Source organism: Magallana gigas, chromosome 5 (genome assembly GCF_963853765.1).
Source record: "Magallana gigas chromosome 5, xbMagGiga1.1, whole genome shotgun sequence".
NCBI lineage: Eukaryota > Metazoa > Mollusca > Bivalvia > Ostreida > Ostreidae > Magallana > Magallana gigas.
This window is the reverse complement of record NC_088857.1, coordinates 34,976,887-35,003,206: the sequence shown is the minus strand read 5'-3', so window position 1 is coordinate 35,003,206 and position 26,320 is coordinate 34,976,887. Positions and strand designations below refer to the sequence as shown.

Sequence of the window (26,320 nt, the reverse complement as noted above, 5' to 3'; positions counted from 1 at the left end):
CCGCAACGTTATTTTTTACAAGATAAACGATAGGATAGGATTCACGCACGATAGGATAGCATTAACGCACGATAGAACAGTATACACGGACGAAAGGATAGGATTAACGCACGATAGAACAGTATACACGCACGATAAGATAGGATTGATACACGATAGGAAAGGATAAACGATGTTCATGATAAACGTATGATCGCTTTAAACGATTTTTACGAACAAACTGATAATGGCAGAATTTGAGAGAGAACACGTACAAATAAAGATTTACGTGGAATTTCTTTTAGTAACAATTGCCGAGTTGTTAATCATCGCTGCATCATTTATAGAATGTATAAAAATGACCAGTTAATTTTTTTTCAAATAAAATTATGAGTTTGAATGATCAATAATTTTTTTGTATTGTTAAAATTGTTTTCATTACCGAACACCCTAGCCGATCGCCGCGAATATTTCAGCCCGAGATTAAATCACTCTGAAAGTTTAATTATACTTGTATAAAGTAAATATAAAATCTATCATAAGTACATTTCTTTCTGTATAAGAAAATGATGCATTAAAAACGAATTATTACAGTCAAGTTAAATAAATATTTACGCAGATACACATTCCGCGTACAATTTGTTAACATTGTTTTCATTACCACACACCCTAGCTGATTGCCAAGAACATTTCAGCCTGAAATTAAATATCACACGGAAAATAACGGGTTCAAAATACAAGGTTTTAATTAAATATAAATTATATCATGAATAGTTTTTTTTCTGTAAAATATGATGCAACAAAATTATATTGCATAAAAGTTAATGTTTACGCAGGTATACACTCTGCGTACGATTTAATATATTCGATATACGGGTAAATATGTTACCTTGTTCCTAAAAACTTTTATTTCATTTTCAATGTTAACATATATGATTTATATATTATATTGGTTAATTTTGTTCTACAAAATTTAAAAATTAGTATCCTGACGGAATGTTGGATAGGATTTTACAATTCTTGTTCGATAAATATTCGTATACGGCGCACCGAACGAGTTGCAACTTAGTAATAAATTTACTTGCTTATAAAAAGCACGAAACGATTAACACGATAGGATAAACAGAAGAATTGTTGAAATTAAACGATAAACCTGATAGGATTAACGCACGATAGGATAGGATTAACGCACGATAGAACAGTATACACGCACGATAGGATAGAATTAACGCACGATAGAACAGTATACACGCACGATACGATAGGATTGATACACGATACGATAGGATAGGATTGTAAAAAATAACGTTGCGGGTACTGTAAAATGAAGAATTTTATAAACCGTTGACTTTTGTGAAGAGAGGAGAGAGAGGGGTTTCTTTCTTCTTAAGGTGGAATAACACACCTGGAAAAAGTCACTCAAATTAACAGAAAATGATTTGATTATGAAAAATATAATGATAAATAAACTGTACATATGTCAAAAAAGCTAAAAAAAATTGCAGCTTTTGGATAAAAATGAATATCTAAACAATTCAATTCAGTAAATACCGGTAACAACAAAAGACCCTGAGGGATTCAAACTCTGGATGTACGGATCACAAGCCCGACACTCTATCCACTCCTCTATGAAGTAAGTAACATGTTGACGTCAATAAAATCCTTTTAAAAAACGAAATGTTGTTTCGATAAGAGGTCATCCATTTTGTGATGATGTGTTATTCCACCTTTACGTACTGTCGTGTTGTAAATTTGTATTAACTATCACCCGGTCAATTCAGAATTTACAACATAACAATGAATTTTTATTTAGAATTCTTAGACAATCTACATTGTATATTATGCATTAATTTACCCTTTCATGCAATTAAAAAATATATGTATTTTAAAAATAACAGGGAATTCGAAGCAAATAAAAAATGTCATATACGATTACAGCCTATTGAACTGCGCAACCACTCGACTAATCTAGACATGAGTTGTAGTGGGGAAATTTACAGATGATTCTTAGAATTCAAAGGCGAAAATAATTTTTTTCCCCAAAAGTTAGATTTTTAGAAAATATGCCTCTTTGAAACAAAAGTCGGAAGAGGCAGTTTTCAGGCAATTGTCTCACTCTAAATGTTAAGATTAAATGAATTTTGTTTCCAGGAGGCAGTTTTTCGCATCAAAGAGGATTTCCCTTTTATAAAGCGTGAAACCCGCCACATTTTTCTGTGTAACCATTTTCAAATTTATTTCACAGTCTTATAAAAGTTGATACAAATTCCTCACTGCTTTAAGAAAAACGTAATATTGCATGCAGAAAAGATTTACATCGAATTCTGTAACTGATTTTTCCATTTTAAAATATCTGCAACTTCTTTCGTGAAAAATACTAGAAGCATACGAACTAAAGTTAAAGTTCATTTATTTTCACTCATAACATATAATGTTACATGAGATGCAGAATAATTATATACAAAAGTATATGTAAAGCAGGATTTACAAATGAGAAACAGAATAAAGTAAACAATGAATTTATTATAGTTGTTACGTAGGATGACCGACCAAATAAAGATATTTTTAATTAAAGTACGCATTTTCATAAGTATGTGTACATGATTTGAAGATGACATAAGTCTGCAACGTCTTCTTTCAAATCCTGATATAAATGACGACATACATGCACAAAATACTGAAAGAGTATGTGAGGAGACAGTATTAACAAACAAATGTTTACTTGGAGAAATCGATAAAAATTACCTGACGCTGTTACTACACTAGTTATTGCTTTAGTAGTTACCTTTAAGAATATTTACACTATTGGATAAAGTATCACGTATATACCAGGATGACACAAATGTGCACTCGGTAGGAATTGCAATGCTATGTCACGCAAAGTGTGACAACCTATTTATGCAAAATAATTTGTTGATATCCACTGGCAATTTCCTTAATCGGTTTTTACAATACTGTAGCATTTTAGGAACGGTTGTAAATGTTATTAATATGGCGGTAAAATACTGTTAAAAATTCATGTTAGCTTTGTGAAAACGATTTTCAGAGTCGAGTTATTATATCGAGAAATTCATCATACTCAAGGATCGGTGAAAAGCTTTGTTAAAATCAGTTTTATCGAATCAATAGTTAAAAATTAGGAATATTTCTTGTTACTGTTAGTGGTCTCAAAATTAATTAACGGTTTATCTTCAGTTTTGCTTTACAGTCCGCACGGATTTAAGAAAAAATATATGAACATGTATTAGTAATCCGAAAGAGGAAGCCGAATTAGTCATGATAAAAAAATAAACCTATTCATCAAATGTTCTACTGTTTTAGAATATACATAAACCATCTTTGAAAACGCAAGAAAAAAACTAATGAAAACTTCTTGAGTAGTGAGCACCAAAGATGGAGAGTTGTGTATTTGAGAGAGAGAGAGAGAGAGAGAGAGAGAGAGAGAGAGAGAGAGAGAGAGAGAGAGATGTTTAAATGAAAATCAATAGAAAAAACATTATAAAAGGCATTTGTGCAATTAAGAAAATGCCAGTTCACTGTAAAGTGTCATTCTGATTGCGTAATACTAAAATCGGCTACGCAGCTGTTCAATATTATGGGAATTCCCCAGGCATCAGGAACGGACATCCTTCTCAGTGAATCATCCTCTTTTAGGAGATATTTTGTCCGTGTGAATTATTGACTTATTTAAATTTGGTAAGCATGCATTATGATATCTGATAACGAATGTGAGTTTTGATGTAAAAAATATTTAGAACATTCAAAACAAGTAAGATTTATTTGTTTTTGCTAGACCCGAGAACCAAAATGATTATAAGTACTTACGGTTATGTTGACAGTTTGATTTTAATAACAAGAATCGGATCAAACAATACCCCTTATTTATTAGACATCGAAAAATGAACAAGAGGATCTTTACGAAGATACGCGTTAGTTAATTAATATTATGAATATAGATTGCTATAACGTCCTTATTCAAGTGATATTAAAAAACGTAGTTATGAAATGAACTCTTTTGATGTGTTCTGATCTTTCCAGGATAGCAAAGAAAAACCAATGGCACAGGGCCTCATTAATCTAGAATAATGAATCTAGAAAAAAGCCCGCCTTACTTTAAAAGCATCGCCAACGACCGTACCACGCTTTTTCCTCGATATGTTGCTGACGACTTTTTGTTCTGTTCTTTTGGTTGCGACGGCGATCTGGGCCAAACGTAAAAATATAACAATCGGGGGAATCGTAGCCGATAAAAACGCATTACCGTTCGCGCTCCATCGTACGGGACCAGCCATTGAAATTGGAATAAAGGAACTACGAGAAATCGTTGCAGACGAAGCTGATGTCACGTTCATTCTAAACGTCACTACAGAATTCTGCGTGGCCGATATGGTAGGAGCAATAGCAGCAGAGATGTACTATAAGCATAAAGTATCTGCATTTATTGGACCAGGTATGTGTTATGTATAAGATCCCGTTTTTAACTTAAAAAGTAAAGAATAATTATGAACTCTACCTGGAAAAAAAACCCGTAATTGTTATGTACAACTGTACATAGTACCCAGTAGGGTTCTACACTATTTTGTGCATCATTGCTGTTCAGAATAGATTAATTATTCAACCATTGCCGATGCAATATCGCATCATTTTAAACATGAACTCATTAAATGTTTATATGACTTTTTTGTAAGCTTGTAGCTCAGCAGTGGATGTGGTAGGAAGAATGGCGGGGTACTGGAATTACCCAATCCTGACTCCCGTCGGCACCGATGACGAACTAGGCAACAAAAATGATTTCAGGACATTGACAAGACTTGCTTTCAATTACGAACACTTAGGTCGGTTTTACAGAAGTGTATTTAGAGAGTTTAATTGGACAGATATAACGGTCATATATGATGTCATGGGAAAACGCCAAATCCCATCGAGAAACTTCAACAGACTGATAGGAGAAAACCTGCACAAGGAATTTGAGAAAGCGGGGTTAACCTGTACGCTTCTTAAGTTTGTATCGGATTCTCGAAGAGATTACTTAGATGTATTAACAACAGCTAACAGAACATCTAGAGGTAGGTGTAGAGTAAAATGTAAAATTGGTAATGGAATCTCAAAAATTCATAAATTAATAATTACTTCTACTAATGCCTAATACTTATTTACTTTACTAATACAGTTCCCTCATAAGCATTGTCAAGATCATTCCAGACTGTCTTTTTGGTGCTAGAACCATTATGATGTCATAATTGATTTGATGAATCTTTTCCAGTATTTTACGGATTTAAAGGAATTATGTAGAAAATAAAACAATATTTTGACATTCTATCTTCAATCAGAGGAAAAGTAAACCCGGTACCTACATGTATATTATTCAATTTAACATCATTTTAAAGAGTAGGTCAAGAGCTTGTTTAATGCCGTTTTTGGAGAGACTGTAGGCATTCTAGATATATTTCATTAGTCAATAATGGACAAAACTTCGAGATTTGTTTCTTTTATCCTTCATATTACATAGAAAATGGTTGTTTAAAACATGATTATTGGGAGTTGATTTTAATCAACTCTCCTATGCAGTTACTCAGGCAAACCGAAAGTGAAACAATGTTTGGACCTAAGCACAAATTAACTACGCTGACAACATTTAGTTCTAATCAATAAATTCGATGTAATGAGTTCTTAAGCATTGTTCTTCAAGGAAACTCATTTATAGATACCTTGTAAATAGTCAGATTTTAAATGGTACAAACAATTTAGATATTTTTTGAAGTCGTACATTTTATGTATTCCTACGTACGCCAGAGTTCAATATAGTCTCGTTCAGCCAGACGCTCGGCTGTCTCCGTAAATCTCCGACAAGCATAGGGTCTCTCTTGCTTGTCGGAGATTAACGGATACAGCTGAGAGTCTGTTTGAACGAGAGAAGAGGATCCATACAATTTCGATAACTAATACGTAGTTTGGTGGAATAATTCTTTGAATATTACACAACGTGATTGCTATTGGATTTTCACGAAATTCCTGTAGGATTCATATTATAAAAATGTGCGTAATTCAAATACTTATAGGAATTTACTTGCCATGCAAAATAACATATGATTGATTTTAAAATAAATAACAATCGATAAAATCAACTCCCGTCAGTTCTTCAGTACTTTGATTCATTGTGTTACCAAAAATTTAAGCCCCGGTACACCAAATGAAACAAAGATATTGTTATGAAACATCATTAAAAGAATTTATATCATGAATTTCATAAACCTGTAGGCACCTTTCATTTATTTATATAGCTTGGCCTTAACCCCGACAAATTAATGGTAACTGAACTGAGAAATAGAAAACAATATAAACCAACCCTTTGTCTCAAAATTATAGTTTAGTATAAAGGAGGGCGGTACTTAGTAAGAATTGCAGCTGTACTTTTGACCACTTAGAGTGAATCAACAATGTCATATATTATGTAACTGTTGCATCACGGTTATAGAGACCCTCTGATTGGTATCAATGACAGACTCCCCATAGAACACACAACTCAAATCAAATCATCAGCTAGAATAGAGCGACAAAGTCAGCAAACACAATCGCCGTCAATGCTTTATAGCGTAAAAGGGGTTACAAGGCCAAGACTACATCAAATGTGTTTTTTGGTTGTTCTTCACTTTAAACTTATTCAAAAGATTCGATGAAATAGCTCATCACTTCAGTGTATATTCATTAGCCTGGATAAGATCAAATTGATTCATACATAAGAAGACCCCCCCCCCCCTAAAAAAACAAACAAACAAAAAACCCATCCTTTTTTAGCTTATTCTTCGGGTCAAATACACCGTAGTTACCCGCATCAATTGATTATTTAACTGTTTGCAATAATAACAAAATTTTAATCCATCTCGGATCACACATAAAAAACATGTATTGATATGTATTCTAGTTTTTACATATTAATCAGAAAGTGTGGTGCCAGAGCTTGCTGTATGTACATGTATCAATCGATCACAAAAATAATTCTCCAAAACTCAGCATAAAACACCTACTACTGTGTAATAAACGTTGAACAAATTATATACATTGGTTGCTGTTTTTTTCTATCTCAGAAACATTTATTTAACATTCACTTTCATATATACTGGTGAATTATTAAATTCATTATGCATTTTAACGGAAATAAAAAAAAATTCCTATGATCTAATTTGGGTCGTTACGACTGTTGAGATTCAATGTATTGTTTCATTAGAACATTACCTTTGAATCTAAATAATCGTACTTATGATATAAATAATTTGAGCTTGCGTCGTAAATAATGATCTTATAATAACGCATAGCATTCTCGTTTTCTTTGTTACATGTAGGTATCAAGACATACAAAATATAAATAAGCAAGGATAAAAATTTAGTTTAGTATTTTGAAAAGCGCAAATTGTCATTTGTACATAGACGTAGAGAATAAGATGCATTGCAATCAAATATTTAGTGAAAATAGTTTTAGATGAAAATATTGGTACAAGTACTTGGAATGTTTATTCTGATTAAACAATGCAAATTTACATTTCAAAGCTTTAATGGTATTTCATAATCTATAATTCATTTGTTCGATTTTCACTTCAAATAGGTTTGATACTCGAAAAGCCCACATGCATGCTCTGCAATAGTTCACCTTAATGGAGTGATTAAATATTTAATTTTTAACCCAGGTAAAACCGATTGACAGAGAATAAAAAAATGAATGCTTATGTAATGAAAATTGAAACAATTCACTGTGTGAAATTTGACCCTTTATTCCTCCAGTGTTTGCGATATCCGGTGATAGTGTTGCTCTCAGACAACTGATGATAGTTGCACATTCCCTTGGGATGCTGGAAGGAGATTATGTTTTCATCTATTTTGAGTCATTTCGTGGTAACGGGAATGGTAATATCCACTGGAAGAGAGGAGACCAATATGATGAAGTAAACGATATCTTGTTCATGGTGTTCACACATTTGTCAAGGGAAATAATGATGTTTGCATTCCAATACAAAACGTAACGTTAAAAAATAACACTGTGCCGAATAATTATCCCCGTGCCAAGGTGGCAATTTTACACCCGCTTAGAATACATTTTCGTATAAATCCATTTATACCAAGTGATAGACCATTGCGTAGAGAGTATATAACCACTTTCGTTTTTAGCATATCTCACCAGACATGTGACATATTTAAGGTCTTCATTTACATTTAAATGATGGGTTTTATAGATCTGATCTATTAAAAAATCGGACAGAAGTCCCACTCGTTGCATACAACGAGAACGATCTAGTTACCTTAAACAATTAATATCCCCTAGGAATATAATAATTCCAATGGGAGAAGTAATTTTCCTACACAAAATATTGAAAATCCTATGGTATTTTCAAACAATTGTAATGGAATTATATTTCCTAAAGGAGAAAAGTATTTCCGACAGGAATTAAATTCAGACAGGTAGTTCTATAGAAAATTAGGACTTCCTGTCTGATTTTAAAATCCCAAGAGGGTTTTGTTCAAATCCTATTGGAATTCAAATTCTTATAGAAAGTTCCTTCATTCCGGCAGGAAATTCAAAATATCCTAAGGGAGTATTGCTTTTCCTGTAGGAAAAATTATTTTCCCGTAAGAATTTATTTTCTTAAGGTAAATTTCTCACCTGAAATTTAGATACAGCAATAACAAAAATGGTTATAAACTCTATAAGTAAAGGTCTATCATATGGCAAATTTGAATTTTCCGATACTTGCAGCTTAGACAGGTGCAAATATCCGACACAGTGTTAAATTCAAGGTGGACAAAATATTAAGATCCTATATCATTTTCAATAGGAAAAAAATTTTCATTTAATTTTTTTTTATATATTTAATCCCTCTTTTGCTCAGATTGTTAGGAAAGCATACGAGTCTATGATGGTTGTTAGTTTGTTCAAACCATCGAGCAGTCAGTTCAAAACGTTTGAATCCATAGTTAAAGAGAGATCCATGGAACTTTATAATTTCAGCTTTGATGCTCTTCAGTATGAGGTAAGTATATGCAAGTATAAGTAAAACATGAGAAAAATAACAAATAAAGTGTTTAAAAATAGTAGTTGACTTTCTTGGGATTTTAACTTTTAAGGTTAGTCCCTATGTCACTGCCTTCTATGATGCATTCACTGTATATGGCCAAGTTTTGAAAGAAACAATTGAAGCTGACCAAGATTACAACGACGCAAACGAAATCAACCAAAGAATGTGGAACAGGACCTTTGACGGTGAGTTTAAACTGGATGTACAGTACTGGACATTAAATCATACATGCATAAACTTTCATTAAATGACCATAGTGATTTTGTAGTTGAAAAACTTCGTGATCAAAAGCTGTAAGTGAACTTTTCTGATAATCCTCATAGTAATTCAATTCGAATATTTGTTTAAACAGACAGTGCCAAATCTTTTCAAAAACTATATTTAAATTTTTTCCTTGTATTTTTTTTCTCTAGAACTTGTTTCCTCACCTACTTTGTCGATGATTTACTTAATATGAGCCTTGATTAATTTGATATCAAGCAGAGGTGAAAAATTAATGTTTTCTATGATCTAGGGGTTGGCGGATATCTACGGATCAACTCTAATGGCGACAGAGAGATGGACATGATGTTGCTGGATTTGAATCCTGAGTCGGGAGAATTTGAAGTATTGCTCTCTCTCTCTCTCTCTCTCTCTCTCTCTCAGTTGATTACCAAAATTATATATATAGATATGTAAACTAAATCGATACCTTTCGATAATTTTTTTTCGTCGAATTTCTATATTATAGGCTGTGGGTTATTTCTATGGATTTAAAGGATATTTTGAATACGACAAAAATAATACAATTCATTGGCCAAATAATAGAGGTCCTCCCAAAAATCGACCCACTTGTGGGTTTCTAGGAGACGCACCGGAATGCCAAATTGAAGGTAAAAGGCATCAGTCTAAAATGTTGGGAAATTTTTATTCTATACTTTAAAAACAATACTTCTACTTTTTGTTTTTTTTAGTAAATTTCAAGAATGAAATGTTTAATATAACTTATAGAGACAAGATGGAGTTTGTTTACTGCACATTACACATAAGTTCTTATTTGGTTCAATTTAGAGTTTCCATTGGTATGGGTCGTAAGCATTGTGTTTTCTGGTGTTATATTGATCTTTGGAATAATCTCAGTATTAGTTTACAGGTAAGAGTTCATTTCTCTGACTTTGAGATTGCAAAAAGATTTGGAAATACAATCTTCTCCTTCATTTATAGCAACACTTTCATCACATACTACACGCGTATGAAGGAAAGGAAATTGTATTGATCATTTTGTATTTGATTTCGATTTCGAAGTATTTTTTTTCATTCGTAGAAAAATGAAAAAGGAGTCTGAAATCCACAGCAACTGGTGGAGAATAACGTGGGACGATTTGACGTGGATTGCTTACGCAAACAGCGAGGCTTCTAGTTTAGGATGTTCCCTGGCAAAGGCAGAACACATCTTATAATGAATATTTTAATATGCCATACACTGAAATTAAATTTTAAATTAAACATTCAACCGCTTCAACTACAATTTCTTTGAAGAGTTTACTTTTGTTATGTATTTTTCATTATTGCAGATTATTTCCATTAAAGATATAATCAAATGGTTATTTGAAACCTTAACATTGGAAAATGTTTCAAACATACTTTCAGCGTATTAAAGGACACTTTTATTTTCAGTTAAAATCGTTAGCTGGTGACGAAATAAGTATTGTGAATGTGAAATACAAAAACACATTGGTAGCAACGTACAAGGTTTGTATTGCTTATTATTTATAATGCTGACATTGTTTTTTTAATGTAATAGTATTATATTAACCAAATTGCTTTGCATATTTATTCTATGTGATATACTTAATAAAATAGATTATTTTGATGAAAGTAATAATGTGCAGAATTCCATTTCATGCTGCTGAAATGAAATATCGACATATTATTAAGATCTAATATTCTCCAATTTAAATTTTATCTTACAAAGGGGACAAAAGTGTTTCTTTTCAAGTTCAAAAGAAATTCATTGCCCACTTCTGAAGAATTTCTTAGAGATTTACTGAAGGTAATTTTATGTGATTAATGCTTAAATAAATGAGTTGTAACATGTATTTAATTTTGACCTTCTTTCTGTCATTGCTCTCACTATATCTTTTAAACTTTCCTCTTCTTGCAAGAAGCTGTTCAACATAATTTCTTATAAAACTTCAAATTCAGATTTGCTATGCAAATCCGCTATGCCATTACAATATGAAAACCTTGACCTAACATGCGACATCGACTTTGAAATTCTTTATTTTGCACTCATCTTCTGCAAGAATACTATTTAAATGGACAGTTTGAAAAATAAAACCGGGATGTGTGTTGGCAACTTTATTTTAATGTCAAAATGTAGTACATAAAAGATTCCTACAGGTTTATGAAATTCGGGATAAAAAAAATTTCAATGATGCTTCATCACAATAGCTGTCTTTGATAGTATGTATCGGGGCTTAAATATTTAGTAAACACAATGAAATATAATTTTTTTAACTGTCAATTTCTATATTACTAGTAAATGAAGGAAATAATTATAAATAACAAATCTCGGAGTTTTGTCTATTTTTGACTAATGAGATATATCTAGATTGCCTACAGTCTCTCCAAAAAAAACGACATCAAACAAGGTCTTGACCTCCCCTTTAAAATGAAGTCAAATTGAATATGGGTATCGAAATTATTTTTCCTATGACTTATTATAAAATGTCAAAAAACCGTTTCATTTTCTACGTAATTTCTGTAAAGCCGTTAAGTACGAGAAAAAGATTTTAACAAATATATTATGACGTTATAATGGTTTTGGCACCAAAAACATACCCTGAAATCATTAAGTAGATCTTGATCTCATACAACATCTTTTCAGCTCCGGACAATCAATTGTAATAACCTGACGAAGTTCATAGGTCTTACGGAAGGTTCAACAGGCATTTATGCAGTGAATGAATACTGTACACGTGGGGATTTACGGGTAACTTTTAACCTTCATTCATGTAGGTATAGCTTATTTTAAACAAACAAATTTTCCTCTACATGCTGTGCAAGAGTATGAAAGTTATATTTTCTTGTCGCTAGTTAATTTCTGTTAAAATTAATACCTTGATCCAGTTATATTATAGCAACACAGTTACTTGAAAATATAGTAAATTTAATCCTTTTAATGTAAAGGAAGTGCATAACAATGTTAAGTAGTACAATGACTTATGAAGATCTTTTAATACTGTAACGAGTGATTTGTTGAGAATTATCTTGAACTTAGACCTATAAACACGATGTGTTTGTCTATTGTGTCATATATTTATTTAATATAATTTTTTAATTTTCAGTAAAATAATATATATATATTTTATCCAGGACATCCTAAGCAATGATTCGTTTACACTCAATTGGGATTTTCGGGCATCGTTAGTTTGCGACATTATTCAGGTAAATTAAGGAACAAATGTTTCATGGTGTATTTCTTCTTTAGGTCAAATAGCTGACGTCTGAATCTCTTAATGCAACATGGTAAAGCAAATACCTTTTTTTAGGTTATTTTTTTTTTTAACTTTATAAAAAAATAAATTTTGGAATATGACTCTTTGAAATTGGAGTCTGAAAACTTAAACATGTTGTTTTATATTGGAATTCAATATAACTAATACATTGTTATATTCTTTAAGGAATGAATGCATTATTGATTAGTTGTATAATACATGGAATGGCTTGGGACTGTTTATGCTTTTTTTTATAAACCGCGCGTATACAGTTTCAAACTATTTTATATCGTATTAAACTAATAAATATTGTATTCATTTATTAGCTGTATATGATATAAAGTGGTTTGGGACTGTTTACGCTTTTTATAATCTGCTTGCAGTTTATGAAAGAGCTCTTAATACAAGCACAATTGTTTTTATCTGATGAGATGCAGTTCTGGAACTATTTCATCGAATGATTAACAAAGTTAACTTGTTTTGAACAAGTTAATTGTAAGCATACTTTTGTGTGTGCAAATAAACGCGCAGTATAATTTATTTTTACAGGCAATGGACTACATCCATAATTCAAATATCAAATATCATGGTCACCTGACTAGTATGAATTGTGTCATCGACAGTCGCTTTGTACTGAAAGTTACAGAATTTGGAATACAGTCACTGCGGGATTTCGACATTGATATTACCAAAAAAGGTGTTTTTTCTAGATGTCTACAATTTAACCTAGAAAATTGTTCAAGCTAATTAAGATGGGCAATAAAAAAAGGATCAATTTCAATTGCAATTGAACGAATTCGTGATTAAATCTAATTTAAGGAGGCCGATTTGGGTTTTTTTTGCCTAAGAATAGCAAAACTCTATTTTTTAACCAAGGATAATTTACACCAACTGTTTTTACTGACGAATATATAAGGAAATCTACCATCTGGTTTATTTTAAGGTCCATTTGAAAATACATATTCATTTAATATTGAATATATACACTGTATAGGACAATGTCATTTTTCGCACTTCGAAGCAGATTCCAAAAAAAAAAAAATACCATAGGAATTTTCCTCAAATTATGATATGTGATAAGTAATATCATTGTCTACGTTATATGAAAAATTACAACTCCGTCGACTGCTTTTAAGGGGGGGGGGTCATCTCAAAGAATGAAAATGCACCACATTTTGCTCTATTTTTGTAGCATGACAAATTTTGATTGTTACAATGGATTTATTTTAAAAAAGGGGGAAAAATTCTGAGGATAGCATTATGTTGTGTATGAATTTTCAAAGGCGTACGCTTTTTCTTTTTTCTTTCATATGTTATTTCTTATTACACACTCCTACAAGGCTTTATTTTATCATAACGTCGAAAAGCACAATGGCAACGCTCATCTAACGAACTTCGGAAAAATCGTTTAAAAAATATAAAAAAAATCCTTAAAAAATCAAAATTGTTTTATGTATATTTTGTTTATTGTGTTCAACTTAACAAATGGTATGGAGAAAAAAATTAATAAAAGATAAATACACGTAAATAAAAATGCGCAATGAACACATAAGTCAACCCTCTTAAGGTACTTCACTACACCGAGACTTATACTTTTTAAGACACTACGTCACAAGATGGCGATTTAAAAGTCTTGTTAAACTGTTTGTATCAATCGATTCAGATGTATATCGTCATAGCTCAGTGGTTAAAGTATCGGGCTTGTGAACCGCAGGTAATGAGTTCGAATCCACCTGGGGCTTTTGTTCATGTTTACTGAATGACATTTTTGAAAATATCATTTTTTATCTAATATTGTACATTTTCTCGCCTGTTTGATATATATAATTCTTATCCATCATTCTTTCTATCATAATCAAGTAAATTTCTGCTGATTTGAGAAACTATTTCAAGGTGTAGTGAGGTACCTTAAGGAACAAACATAACCACTACTAAGTATTTGTGGCGGTAGATATCACTAATTGCATTTATTTCTTTTCAACTTCAAACTTTCGTTCTAATTTTAGACATCCTGAAATAAATGATAAAGTTAGAATTTATCCCATACCACCATTATTGCAAGTTCAAATACTATTTTTTTTTTAAATTGTTGTCCTCTATAATACTGAATGAGGTTGCAACATATTTTGCATGAGGTCACTATAGCTACAGTTATGTTACTGAATCCTCGTTTTATCTACACAACAGCTACGGCCTAACAGGCAAAATGAGATAATTGTTTTATCGCAAAATATTTTTTACCTCGTACTTCACCCTACAAAGATTGATGCCCAAAGGCCTCAAACTCTGTATGATATGTCGACTGTACATGATTAAAGTTAAACGGATTTGATAGAAAAAGTTAAGTATTTTCAATAATTATCGGTATTCTGTTCATATTGCGTAATTCTTTGCAGCTGTAAAGAGAATACTGAAAAGGTATTATGATTTTAGTTGAAAATGCCATTTGAACAAGTCTTTTATAAATGTGCAAGGCGTTTATTGGTGTATCTTATTTAGTTTTAGCTGCATTTCACTAATGAAATCAACATAAAATAGTCTTCTTTAATGTATTATTACATGATCAGACTTCGTACAGACAAACATTTTCTAAAGATGCAAATTTGTGTTCATATTTTTTTTTTGACACAGAATCTCTCTGGGTTGCTCCAGAGGCCATCCGTCAACAGAATGCAGTGAAAAGTATACAAGAAATGCAATATGCAGATGTATATAGTTTTGCAATTATTTTGTATGAAATTCTTTCACGCAAAGAACCATTTGAGGACGACCAAGAGTTCCTTACCTTTAAAGGTAGTTAGAATTTTCTTTTATATTATACAAGCCACATGTAAATGCATACAAGAAGTTATTATTTTTTTTTACATAAAACAGTCAATATTTTCTATGTTTATTTTAAATGCTTATATTTGACAAAACACAATTGATACAAGACAACACACATTAAAAAAATCAATAGATGTATTTAAGCTATCAGCTGGCGAAAACTCTGGAATAAATACAAAAGAAGTTTGTAAATGATTTTAAATATTGTCAAAAATTTGCAAATATTGTTGTTTTCAATTATATATTGTATATATTTATAAACAAATGACTATCATCCCTTTGCTCTTGTATCATTTTTCTTCAGAATATAGAACATTAACTTAGTCTTCATCCTTTTAATATCTTTATTATTGTTTCTTAATAAATTGTAAGAATGAAATGCCGATGTAGTTCAACGCAACCGATAGGCATTGCTTAAACATGTGCATATGTACGTATGTATTGTATTTACCCAGAGATAATCATGAAAATAAAGTATGTGGAAGAGACGCCTTTCCGACCACGTTTAGATGCCGATTCTGACAAAGACATGGTCAGTCTAATGAGAATTTGCTGGGATGAAAACCCGAAATCTCGGCCAACGTTTTCTATCATTAAGAAGGAAGCAACACGTTTGAAATGGTATGTGACGACTATATGTATGTTCCTCATGTAATACGTTCATTTTCATTTAACTGTAGAACAATTGCATCTATACATAGTGTTATACGAAAGAGTATTAAGAAGGATCAATGATCGTGACCTTTTTTAAGCTGTATTTACCCTCTTAAGATGAAGAATTCTGTTTAATTACATAGTAAAGTATTGGAATTTTAGAGCTGAAATATTTTGGATTTTTCTATACTGAATAATAGTTTATGGTAAAAAATATCCTCTGGCAAAGTTTAAGACAGATATAATGGTTCTTTTGTTGACCACCTAGCCACCTCAAAGTAACATAAATTCATTGTGTGTTTCAGAGCTATGTTTCTTCATACATTCATGATTCTGTATCTGTTAAAAATCATCTTTACTTTATGAGAAACTTATCGAAAAAAGATGTTTCAAATGATTAAAATGTTATGATTTATTTTAAATTTATGTTTAAACACATACACATATTGGAAATAAATACCAATTAGTCGTGTGATATTGTTTATGCAAAAGCTAGAAAAAAAGAAGTATGTTTTGTTTAAAAAATGTCAAGTCTTAAACGTTGAAACATTACGAATTGTTTGTTTTAAGGGACAAAACTGGAGATAAATTTTTGGACAATCTTCTCTCCCGCATGGAAGAATACGCAAACAATCTGGAAGATTTAGTCGAAGAGAGAACGCAAGCATTTTTAGATGAAAAGAGAAGAGCCGAAGAACTATTGTATCAAGTTCTACCTAGGTAGGACTTTGTTAAATACGTCTGCTGCCTTTTATGCGATAATCAAAGGCATAAAGGGGAAATGTTGATTTCTCACATAAATATTTGTCATTTTGTTCTTGATAGAAATCATTTTGTTCCAAATATACATAAAATAAACACGAACCTTCTTATATTCGTTACATGATTAGATTTTATTGTCAGAACAAAAGATAAATTAAAAGCAAGTAATTATAATTAAGTAATATTAAGTAGAATATGTAATGTTCCAATTGTTATCATAGGAGTGATTTTAGATATAAATCTTTATTTATGATACATGTATTAATAACGTTGATTTTTTTTAAATTTCAATTTCAGAAGCTTTCATGATATACATCATAGTGGTTTTTAGAAAGTGATTTAACAGCTAAAATTCTTCTCTTAGGTCAGTGGCAGATGAACTAAAAAATGGAAGAATGGTAAACCCAGAGGCGTTTGCTTGTGTTACCGTGTATTTTAGTGATATCGTCGGCTTTACTTCTCTTTCCTCAGAAAGCACTCCAATGCAGGTATAGTATATGTATTTTGTAATAATATTTTGTATCTTTATTTAAGGTACATTTTCACAAGATAATACATTTTACCGTGTCTAGTGTCGAGATGTAATGATATCCCAAGAAATCGTAAACAAGCCCTTTGTTGTATATTTAAAAAAAAAACCCACAAAAACACAAAACCCCAAACCCAATGCAGTTTTACAATTCACTTTTGTTTTGAAAAACAGAAAATTTCAGATGCATAACTCAGCAAAGTATAAAAAAAACATGATAAATAGCATGCAGTAAAGCCTTGCAGCATCAATACAAACATCAGTTCCATAACCTTCATGTATGGATATTAATTGCATTATACTGTATATTGGACTAGTCATCGCTCACTAAGGTGCCATAACGATTAATAGCAGTAGCACCTGTTTCCTATATCAAAACTCCGTAAAATAGCCTAGTGGCTCAATTGCAATAAAATTATAAATTATATGACACCATTATAGATAATGATTTACATTTTTAAAAATATCTAGGATATCTCATAGATTTATTTTTGATAAGGACGGTAAATTAATATATTATATACGAAATATTAAAATCAAATTTCATAAAAACCATAGGTAAAGCGCTTATCACACAACGAAGCATACCCAATTTTAGTTAAAAATATAGTTTACTCTGAATGAAGCTTTTGTGAAAATGTTTACGATTGTACGAGTTATCGTATGCTATTTTTACAGGTAGTAATAATTGGTAATATTAAACGTGCTTTAGCAAAACACTATCTATGCGTGGTAATTTTGAAAAAAAAACATTGTAGTGTGACATGTTTACCGAGATACTGTTAAATCACACATCAAACACACTTGAGTCCAATCAAATCATTTAATTCAAAATAAAAAGCTTGTGAAAATTCTGACTATAGCACAAAATGAGAGAAGAAAATTTGGGGAAAAAGTCTTGGTAGAAGCATTAGGTTTTTTATGAAAACGTATTGTCCACGGATTTTCAATTTGTTATTTACACATTTTCTTGAAAATATCCAAATAAAATAGTAAGAAAAATATTTCCGAATTTTCTCTATGTTTTAGATTGTGGATTTGCTGAATGACCTTTACACCTGCTTTGACAAGATTATAGAAAACTTTGATGTTTATAAGGTATGTTTAATATATTTTATTTTAAAGTACACCATTTTTTAAGAAGATGTAAATTTTTATGTTCTATCGAATTAAGTGTGGTTTTCATATTTTAAAATCTTCAGGTCGAGACGATAGGGGATGCGTACATGGTCGTATCGGGACTACCTGTGCGTAATGGCAACAAACATGTGGAGGAAATAGCCAAAATGTCGACGATAATTTTAGATAACGTCAAAAATTTTAAAATCCGTCATAAACCGAACGTACAACTGCGTGCTCGCATCGGTTTACATTCAGGTATTTATCAAACTTAAATTAACTCTTTCAAAAAAAGAGTTATCATATACAATGATTAAAAATTTTCCGACTACTGTTAATAACAAGTTTATAGGCTGCACCCATATTTGACTGAAATTAATCATGTAGACGTCAGCGTTAAATTACCTTGTTTTAATGCCTAGTTCTTAGCTTACCTGACCTGAAAGCTCAAGTGAGCTTTTCTGATCACTTTTTGTCCGCCGTCTGTCTGTCATTGTGTCTTTCTGTATGTCAAGGCCCTCTTTCAAGTGGAGATAATTAAAATTCATTGAAAATTTGTTGTTATTTTTTTCAAAAATCCTCTTCTCAGAAATCATTAAGCCAGAAAAGCTGAAACTTGTGTGTATGTAGTGTGTAGGTAGTGTATATTCAAGTTTGTTCAAATTTTGATCCCCGGTGGTAGGGTGGGGCCACAATAGGGGAGTTAAATTTTTACATTGGAATATTTAGAGAAACATCTTTAAACATCTTCTCGTAAACCGATCAGCCAGGAAAGGTGTAACTTGTGTGGAACCATCCTCAGGTAGTGTATCCCAGGGTTAGGGTGGGAAGACAATGGGGGGGGGGGGGGGGGCGGGGTTGAATTTTTACGTAGAAGAATATAGAGAGATATCTTTTAAAATATTCTGCTCAGAAACCGATCACCTAGAAAAGCTGAAACGTGTATGAATGCATCCAAGGTTTGGTAGATTCAAGTTTGATAAAAACTATCCAACAAAGGTAGGATAAGGCCACTGTGGGGGTTTTAATTTTCACATCGGAAAATAAATAAAAAATCTTCTCAGAAACCAATCACTCAGAAAAGCTGACACTTGGATGGGAAGATTAAAGTTTATTCAAATCATGATCCCAAAGGGTAAGGTTAGGTCATAATTTGGGGGGGGGGGGTCAAATTTTTAACATATGAATATGGAGTAAATCTTTAAAAATCATTTTCTAAAACACAATTTGCCTAGAAAAGCTGTAACTTTAGTCAGTTCAGATAATGTACATTAAAATTTGTCACGATCATAATCTTCAGAAGTAGGGTTGGGTCACATGGAGGGGGGGGGGCAGTTTTACGAAAGAAAACATTTAAATTTTTGACACAAACTCAAATGTTATTCTGTATGGTTTTACTTATATGCAGGAATTTTGACATATTGTTGATTCTTTAAAATTGTTTCGACTCTGGTCCCTTGGACAATTCTTGGGCCTCATTAGGGATTCAAATTTTGATGTAGGTTTATAATCCACATATAAATGGTAGTTTAAGATCTCGAGAGATGCAAAGCTCAATATGTGATATGACTGTTAAATCACATTGTTACGAAGGGACTCAATGACTAACATATAAATATGCTGGGGATTTTTATACAGGATCTATTATTTGACATTGTTTAGATATTTTGTTTATGACTCCATGAAGCTGATTTTATTATGTCTCGTTTCTCGGTTGAGCGATGTGGCCTATGGGCCTCTTGTTTTCTAAAAGTTTTGTATATAATTTGTTTAAACAATTTTATATTGGCATTTCATGCTTGATTTTAATGTTCAAAGATGCAATGTTTAAAGTAAAAGTTTACAGCTTTTAAAGGGTAGGATGGTCAACAAAGTAACCATCATATATACCTACAATTTTGTTGTTGTTTTTTTTTTTTAACTTGAAACAATTATTCAGAAAAGAAAAATCCGTATATTTTACCTATAAGGTACTTTTCTTGACATATTAAAGTAGAGCTCTTCTTCCATCAATTAAGTCTAAAAATGGCAACAACCATCGGCCTTTTATTTTGGTAATATCTATATTTAAAATCATGTATTTATGATTTGTTTTCAAAACTGCATTTTGCATCAATGCATGCATCTTTGTGTTAGTTAATGTCCAACTTTTTGTTGACTTTAGGTCCTGTGTGTGCTGGAGTTGTTGGGCGAAAAATGCCTAGATACTGTCTTTTTGGGGACACGGTAAACACTGCTTCACGAATGGAATCTACTGGAGAAGGTTAATATTATTTTATAGAAAGCACTGCAGTGCCTATTCTTTATTTTCCGATTCAGAGAATTTGTTGAAAACCAAGTTGCAAAATGACAATTTTCTTTTCATCAGACGAAAGAACACAGCAAAGAGCAATTTAAAAAATCTTAAGATCAATAATCATAGAATGTTGAAATAGAAAATACATAATCATTTAATTACTTTTTCTGGGGGTAAGTCTTGCCTTCTATAAAATTGTGGTTTATCTGACCAAATTATGTTAATTAGGGGCTAATGACTAGTTTAAAAGTTAAGAACTGTAAGTCTAAGTAAATCCAAATCTCCATTTTGTTTTAATTTGTCAGAAACATAGGTTTAAATGTTTCAACATTTTACATCATGTATGCGGGGAAAATAATGATGTCTTATCTCTATTTTAAGCCCTGAAAATCCATGTAAGCGAGTCGACCAGAAATCTTCTCTCTGAAAACCAAGCTTTCAAATTAGAATTAAGAGGTGAAATTCCAGTAAAGGTATTTTTCAAAGACTGTTTTGCTAACTCTGTAGAAACAGGATTTACACAAAAAATCATGGAAAATATTATTTTTTTTAACAGTTTATTATGAATTTCATTTATAGGGTAAAGGTTTCATGAACACTTATTGGTTGACACGGAATGAAGCAGTGAACTAAATCATTTGAAGACCTTGAACCGAGTTGTGTACATTTTGGAAAAACATATTCTGAAAAAAATCTTATATATTTATACATATATATATATATATATATATATATATATATATATATATATATATATATATATATATATTGATATCATAAATTTTGATACATAAAAAATGAAAACTAGTTGATGTTTTGTTTTTAAAACTGAGAGGATTAGTATGTCCAGCCGCTTTTGCAGGTATATTCTGTAGACCCTTTTACTGTGCAATGCAATATACCGGTATAATACATCATATTGCAAATTATTGACAAGAGTAATTAAATTCGATTCCCAGCTAAAGGAACTAGGGCTATAATACATCATGTATTAAATATGTTTATGCTTTTTCGTTCGTGGCAATGACCCATTTAATTATAATTTTATTGAATTACACAAGTACAAAACTTTTTTTCAATTTTTTTCACATTTTTTCATTCTTTTCAAACTGCAAACGTAATGAAACTTTCCGGTTTTTTTGGTTAATTTTTATCATAACAATTGTAATTATAAATTTGCATTGTCAAATCTTAAATCAATATGAAAGCTTAAACATGAGCATAAAATTTATCACTTTACAATATTGTATACAGGGAAATACTATAAACATAGAAATATTCAGCCCGTTTTATTTTCGCCATTTCGCTCTCGTTGTTAGCTGGCCAGTTGAAGACTGGGCGAGTTCCAATATCCCAATTTTTCTTTAACAAAAAAACAACTGTGTCTTGACGAATTCAAGCAGGGCAAAACTGTTTCAAAGTGGAGAAGGGCAAAACTTACATGAGGCGAAAATTTCCATGTAAACAGTAATCGCAGCCTTTTTATTCTCGCCCCTAAGGTTTTCGTGTAAGACGTTGCTTAAAAATCTTGTTTAAAGTTATACGATCCAATAAATAAATTAAATGTTCTATTTTTTAAGATCCTTTTTAACTCAATTTGAATTTCTTGATTCGGCGCATTACCATAATGCGTGATATTGATGTGCAAGTTTTCTTCTTAACTTTTCCCTTTCATTTATCATTATAGAAAGACTGAAGTAAAACAATTGTCTAAGTTCCCCGTTCAAATATTTTGAAATTAGTATCCTATGCATAGTACAAAAAACCCAGCTAATGGTAAGTTTGTTCGGTCATTACTTAAGACAGCTTATGAGCTCCTCTAGGTTATATGTAATAGGTATGCTTGTGTTTATGAACAATGAATATTCATTGTACAACAAGAAAATATTTTGAATGTGTGTCTTTTGCATTTCTCATTTACCATCGAAATAGATAGAATCATGATAAATAACAAGTGAGTGCCACTATTTTGTTTTGTATACATGTGTAATAGCTAGTACATGTATAACGATAATGTTTTACAGTTAATAATTCTACAAATCAAAATCATCATATTTCATAACATCACTACAAAGTCTTTAACAGGTTCATTAACTTTAGGTATTACATTTAACTAATCTTCTAATTAATACAGTTGTTTTCTGTTTAGCATGGTCACTTTATATGTCAGAATCAATAGTTGAAAGACAACTTTGAAATTTAAAATCATTATTTTTACGTCTGCTTGATAGGGTTTTTTTTTAACTTCCCTGAACCCAAGGTTCAAGTGAGCTCTTCTGATCACCAGTTGTTCATCGTCCGTTTGTCCATCTGTAAACATTTTCCTCATTTTTGACTTCTTTTCTAAAACCACTGAGTCTAAATCAACAAAACTTGGTACAAAGCATAATAATGGAGAGATATTTCTAAATTTTAAATAAATAAAAAGGGCCAACCCTTTTTAAAGGGGAGATAATTGCAAAACAGTGATAAGAGTGCATGTTTTTAAGAATTTTCTTCTCAAGAACCACTGCATCAGAAATGCCAATATTTACACAAAATCTTGTATATATAGTGAATATTTCAAATTGTTAAAATCGTGACCGCCGGATTAAACTTGGGCCCCGAGAGGGGTTCAAAGTTTAACATTGAAATCTATAGTGAAGAATTTTAAACATCTTCTCAAAAACTGCAATGCTTCAATTTATGAGATAACTATGAAAGCGTCCCAATGTAATGTATATTCTAAATTGTGAGAATAGTGACCCCCAGACTCACATTGATCACAAAGAAGAGTTCAAATCTTATCAGAGAAATATATTGGGAACATGTTTAAAAATCTTCTCAAGAACTGCAAGCTACAATTTGTGAGATTACTACGCATGAATCCTCGTATAATGTTGATTCATAATTGTTCAAATCGTGACCCCTGCATTAATTCTGGGGCCCCCAAGAGGTACTGTGAAAAAAATAGGTACAATGTTTAAAAATATTATCAAGAACAACTATGCTACAATTTTAAAGATTACAATGCATCATCGTTAAATAATGTGGACTCTAATAGTCGAAATTATAAGACCCTGATTAATCCTTAGGGGCCCAAGAGGGGTTAAAAGTTTTATAGAAAAATAAGTAAAAATGTTTTAAAATCTTATTCTAAAAAATTACAATGCTATAATTACTATGCAAGCATTCTTAGAAAGGGTAGATTCTAAATTGTTTGAATTGTAATCCAAGACTATAACTAGGGCCTTTAGAGGGGTTCAATGTCTAACTTTGAAATACATTGGGGAAAATATTTAAAAGCTAATATAAAATGATATAATGAACTGTTGCTCACTTGAGCGATGTGGCCAATGGGCCTCTTTTTTCTTTCATTGATTACAATGAATGGTTTATCAAAAACCAAACTTTAACAAAAAATTGGAATCGGCCAACTAACAAAATAGTACTAAACTTGGAATGTTTAACCTTAATGAGGTCCTTGGGTAAATAACAGTGGTTAATTTGTTAAATAAAGCCATCGACAGTCAGAGACCGTTCTTCTTGTGAACATACCATAACGCCTTGGTTTCAAAAAGAACCATAATGAATACTGATTTACAATCACTGTATTCGATAAAGGAAAGTTGATGACCGTTATTATTATACATGGTCACTATAATGGAAAAGGAAATTCGTCGTTTCTCGTTTGATTTTGCTTAAGTCAACAGACCCTATTTTCTATGATTAATAATTGATGTCACTTGTTCCAATTATCGGTGATTATGATATAAAAACATCAGGCTTAATTTATTAGTATATTTTTCATGTTTCTGACATAATCATTATTTTGCAAACAGGTTTATGTGACAACGAATGGAAAACAAATTTTATCTTTCGCTATAAAAGGAAGCAGTTTAATTATATTGCATTACAGTGAATTGCTTTATACATTATAGCAATAAACATGAAACCAGCCTTTATGTCCAGACTTATCATTTTAAGTTTGGTATTTGCTGTAGGAGCACACGGTATGTATGACTGAATCATCGTCTATGTTTTGTTATAGTTGCCTTTGATGAACGAAATCAATATCATATTTTCTTGGTAAGTCGTACCTTTTATGATTAAAGATTATTAATATCTATTTTTTTTTTACGAATGACTCTTTAAAGCAGTCTTTTAAGTAAAAGTATTTTTTTAAAGCGTTTGACGCAGATGCTATTGCACAAGCAGCCTGTGCAGCTAGTTCCCCTGGTGGGTTTGTATCTGCCATTCGGAGGACATGCAGCGGGACACAGGCATCGTGTAATACGATTTGTAGCAATGCCATCAGTGGTATGAGAGCAATCTATGGGAATCAGGGATCTACTACGTATGTATCAGTTAACTTATTTGCAAGAAACAGAGAGGTATTAGATTTTATTGAATATTTTGACATATCATAAACTAATACTGAAGTTGGGGAATGGTCAATATAGGTCAAAGTGACAATCTGTAAAAATATTCCTAAAACATATTTGAATTAAACCAAATTTATATTAAAGTGTCCTCTTACCCTGTTCGTTCGTTTTTAAATTTATCTCGCACATGTAATTCTGCAATAGTTTAACATATACCAGTTTTGTTTTTAAATCACAATAATTACTTTTTAAAAAAAAAAATACATTTTCCGATTTTTTTTAATCCAAAACTGTTCCGATTAGTTTTTATCAACTGTAGACGCTTTGTTGTGATAGAAACATTTTCAGTACCTAATTTTTTTCCATTATGCATGTTTAGTTTATATGCATTATATTTAATTTTGGAAGTCGAAAAAAAATGAAATTAACAACAAAACGTACACGGTCGTTAGTCAGCCTTATATATGATATTGACTTAATCATATATATATATATAATTTGCATTGTTTAAGCGTGAAGCGTTTGCTGTATTTTAGAACCCAATCTTGTACGAAACCTAATTTTATATTCAGTTCACATAAAGTTTTGAAGACGTACATATTAATAGAACAAAAAAAAATAAAAATTAGAAAACGAAAAGATGCTTTTAAAATATGCTTTCAAGTGTAACAGGCTAGAAATACGCGGCAGAATTCATTATAAGAAACAGAAGACATAAACACTAATAAATATTCCGTATTTATTCTATCTTTAACGTGTTTTTTTTGGTTAAGTCAATAGCTAGCTTGAATATATTTGTGATTGGAAATCAAATAGAGCTCTAGATGATTATTTCCAAGATATGTTGTCTCTATACAGGGGAACTTGTTTCCAAGCATTCCATTTCTACTACAAGCATGCTACTTTGAAACCGGAAGAGAAGGGGAAGGCATTGCTTGCCATGCATAGATACCGAGATGGCTGTAACTCCACTAGCTGTGGCCCAAACTTCTGCTGTTGTAAAGCGTGATCTGATAACTAAGTAAAACGAGACTTTCACGTCTTTTTCTTTTGTATATTTATTTTTCTTTCTTATTTTATTGGAGATGACTGGGTTTAAAAAATGAATGAAAATGAAACACAGTGTGATAAGCGGTCTACATGTACATGCAAATACCTCAAGGAAATTTATTATGTGCTTTTAATGGCATAAAACATGGAATTGAAAGGTTTCTATATAGGTATTGAGATTTTGTGTGAAAAAAGTA

General features: G+C 31.4%; 1 protein-coding gene and 1 long non-coding RNA gene across 2 annotated transcripts; both read left to right on the top strand.

Annotated features, from left to right (window-relative positions):
- Positions 1-3,521: 3,521 nt before the first annotated feature.
- On the top strand, positions 3,522-21,398 carry LOC105337690 (atrial natriuretic peptide receptor 1). Its single transcript, XM_066084753.1, has 24 exons — positions 3,522-3,675; positions 4,018-4,429; positions 4,668-5,045; positions 7,756-7,916; positions 8,859-8,999; positions 9,094-9,229; positions 9,559-9,650; positions 9,775-9,916; positions 10,095-10,176; positions 10,348-10,465; positions 10,701-10,775; positions 10,999-11,076; positions 11,914-12,018; positions 12,402-12,473; positions 13,073-13,220; positions 15,155-15,316; positions 15,805-15,970; positions 16,574-16,723; positions 17,130-17,253; positions 18,324-18,392; positions 18,497-18,671; positions 20,578-20,676; positions 21,091-21,182; positions 21,289-21,398. The coding sequence occupies exons 2-24, from the start codon at positions 4,135-4,137 to the stop codon at positions 21,340-21,342; spliced, it is 3,114 nt and encodes a 1,037-aa protein (XP_065940825.1). The 5' UTR covers positions 3,522-3,675; positions 4,018-4,134; the 3' UTR covers positions 21,343-21,398.
- A 3,177-nt stretch (positions 21,399-24,575) lies between these two features.
- LOC105337689 (uncharacterized) lies at positions 24,576-26,112 on the top strand. The gene is made up of 3 exons (XR_010714027.1): positions 24,576-24,701; positions 24,877-25,045; positions 25,932-26,112. It is a non-coding gene; the product is annotated as an uncharacterized lncRNA (long non-coding RNA).
- Positions 26,113-26,320: the final 208 nt, after the last annotated feature.